General features: G+C 38.5%; 1 protein-coding gene across 1 annotated transcript; it reads left to right on the forward strand.

Annotated features, from left to right (window-relative positions):
• Positions 1–495: 495 nt before the first annotated feature.
• Positions 496–1,770, forward strand: LOC139823590 (uncharacterized). The gene is given in 3 exon segments (XM_071796121.1): positions 496–799; positions 877–1,129; positions 1,132–1,770. Coding segments are annotated over 3 exon segments (615 nt in total). The 5' UTR covers positions 496–634; the 3' UTR covers positions 1,329–1,770.
• The last annotated feature ends 1,688 nt before the right edge of the window (positions 1,771–3,458 follow it).

Genomic DNA, 3,458 nt, shown 5'->3' on the forward strand with positions numbered 1-3,458 from the left:
GTCAAAGCTTACTTCAGGACGACCGTTTTTTTCTAAAAGATTGCAATTATTGTAGTAAATAGCAGTTGATCTTTTTATGTACAAATATCCGTTTTTTTTACGAATAGAAAAGAATGTACATCCAGCCATAATTAAAGTTATTTGGTATAAACAACTTACTTATATTATCAGCTTCTAAAGTTGACGAACCAGGCAAACAACGAAGAACAATATCGGGAAATACCAATTCTACATGCAACCATTTTGCTAACTTCTTCTCAAACACATCTCGCCTACGATTAACTACTTTCCACTTTTTGAAGTAAGGCGAGAAGAAATTCTCTCTTACATATGTGACCAATGCAGCTCCAGCTTCCTTATCACCATTTGTATTGAATAATGTATGTAAATAGTCCAATACACAATTTTTTTTCACAGTTTCTATATCATCACTTTTTTCATATTTCACATTCATCATTAGATTATGCAGCATTTGCCGCGTCACTTTATAATTGGCCATTTTATAGATATTAACCCTCCGTTAATATCTATAACCTGACAATATAGGGCGTCCGAGATAAAACAATATCTGCGCGCAACTTGAGAACCGACAATCGCGCCTGTCTGGCGCCCCACTCTAAAAAAAGTAGGTGGGATGAGGGGCTCAAAGAGGACCGACGAAGCGACGTTTACACCAAACGGCGTATTCAATTCCCGGAATTTCGTTTATTGGTCGGATGAAAACCCGCACGTCGTCCGTGAGGGTAATTTTCAATATCGCTGGTTCATAAACGTATGGGCGGGAGTAATCGGGAATCAAGTGATAAGTAAAAGTAGAAAGAAAGCAATTTTCTCTTGTTGTTTAATTGAAGAAACATTTTTATTCATTATTTCCAGATCGGTCCATATTTCCTTCCACCGCGTTTAACTAACAATATTTATGCCAATTTTATTGAGAATGAATTGCCAGTTCTTCTCGCGGATGTGCCCCTTCGCGTACGGGCGCAGCTAACTTTTCAGCACGACGGAGCTCCGGCTCATTTTAGTCGTCAAGTGCGCGAAATATTAGACGCGTGTTTTCCGGATAGGTGGATGGGTCGTGGTGGCCCAATCGCCTGGCCGGCACGGTCGCCAGATTTAAATGTATTAGATTTTTTGTATAGGGTCATATAAAAAGTCTAATCGAGCAGCGGCGTAATGGTGGAGAAAACGAGGTACGTGAAGCTATTGTTGCGGCCCTCGATACTATTACGCCGGACATGGCGCACCGTGCGACGCGCAATATTGTACGAAGGGCCGAACTCTGCATACGAGAGAAAGGACGGCACTTCGAACAATTTTTGCATTAAATAATGAGAGTGAATTAGGCCTACCGGGGAAACCACTATAAAAAAAACGCACCAAGCTATCTACCGCAAGGTGGTGTGGAAATGATAGCGTATCATTTTCCTGCCATCGAAAAGGCGAGAGGCTAAGAGCCAGCGCACGTACATTGCCGTAGTATCTTACGCCTTACGTACAGAAATTACGTACGAGAATGTTGCGTTACGCGGCACGTACGCAGCAAAAAATCGTGTGTATAAGTTAAAATTTCCTTGTGTTACCAAAATTTAATTATTACTTTAATGTAAAATACACATACAACAACTATGTTATTATTTTCTTAACATTTTCATATGTTACATTTATGTCAACGTGATAACTTAACATTTTATGCGTATGTCATATAGAAATTAAATATTATTTTGAGTTCTTTTAATACAATTATTTTTTTTTAAATAAAACGTCTTATGGTGCGTGTCTACCTGGGAGTAAAACGAGAATCATTTGCGAGAATCAATCTTGAGAGTAATAGCTCTCGAGATTGATTCTCGCAAATGGACATAGGTATTCCTGGAGAGTACCTAACGGAGAATGAATCGCAGCTCTCGGCGAGCGAACTTGTCAAGACCTACTCGCAAATCGACACGACGTTATTTTACTCTCGGAGATCAGCTCGCCAAGCTCGAGCGCTGTTCGTATTTTGAGAGCTACATGTTGAGCTACATGTTAAAAACCGAGATGGCAAAAGTTTGTTCCTTTGATGACACAAAGAAATTTATTGAACAATGCGGAAATCGTGAACTATTGTAGAATACGATACTTTATAACTACTGTGACAAAAATAAAAAAATTTTTAAATTTTTATGTTCTGGGAATAAAGTGCGAAAAAAAGTCATAATTTAAAGAATTATGTAAGAATATTTTTAATACATTCTCTAATTACTTGGTCAATAATTAGTTACACATTAGTTTTACATAGTTTGCACGTTTTCGTTACAGTGCTGAAATTAAATACATTTTTACATCGCAAATTAAGTACATTAAAAAAATGAACGCGTGGTCGCCACGCGCGTTAGAAGTGAAACTTCTGAAGGCAAGGCTTTGCCATAATTTTTCTGAAATTAATACAAAAACAATGCAACAGAATTAGTCACTCCAAGCCGCCCGCAACTCGAAAATATAGTGTTACACGCAGTTCTCACTATATCCGTCTCGCCAGTGCCGTACGCCTGATCGAATTTTCGTGACGCGTTTTCGAGTCGCAAAATCGAATTTACTTACCGATCCAAAAGGAGTTTCACTTTGTACGCTTGTTGGTCGAATTTTCGTGACACTATTTCGTGACGTTTTTTCGTGTCGCACAATCGAACTTACTACCGTACCAAAGAAGTTTCATTTTGTACGCCTATTGGTCGAATTTTCGTTACACTTTTCGTGTCGCATAATCGAACTTACTACCGTGCCAGAAGAAGAACCGTCTCGCCAACGCCGTACGCCTATTGGTCAAATTTTCGTTACACTTTTCGTGTCGCACAATCGAACTTACTACCGTACCAAAGAAGTTTCACTTCTGTTACACTTTTTCGTGTCGCGAATCGAACTCACTACCGTGCCTAAAGAAGTTTCACTTCAATAATAATATCGCACTATGTATTCCACTTTACAACTTGTAAGTCTGCAGAAACTTTGAGATCGACTAAAAAAGTACGTAAGTGGACACGGTTTTAAGAGAACTCTCCGAAAGAATACTCTCTGGATTCTCACGAGATGCTCGCGAGAGTACAATGTCAGAAAAATTACTCTCAAATGGACAGTGTTAGAATCAATCTCGAGAACTACTCTCGAGAGTTTTACTCGCAGGTGGACACGCACCATTAAAGTTATTTTAACATAAACAAAAGTGTTAAAGTAAAGCTTTGTAAACCTCGTAAACTTTGACATGCAAAACTAAAATTAAATGTTTCTATTACACATAATTCAAGCTAAACTAATTAATATTATCTAAGGCGTAAGACGCTACGGCAATGCTTATGCAATACGTGTGCTACTTGTTACTACGTTTACGCGAGTGTTACTTCTGTAGTAACTTACGATAATTCACTCGTTTACGCGAAGTAAATTATCGTAAGTTACTACAAAATCCCGTTTACGCGAAG

This window comes from Temnothorax longispinosus, unplaced genomic scaffold (genome assembly GCF_030848805.1).
Source record: "Temnothorax longispinosus isolate EJ_2023e unplaced genomic scaffold, Tlon_JGU_v1 HiC_scaffold_14, whole genome shotgun sequence".
Classification (NCBI taxonomy): domain Eukaryota; kingdom Metazoa; phylum Arthropoda; class Insecta; order Hymenoptera; family Formicidae; genus Temnothorax; species Temnothorax longispinosus.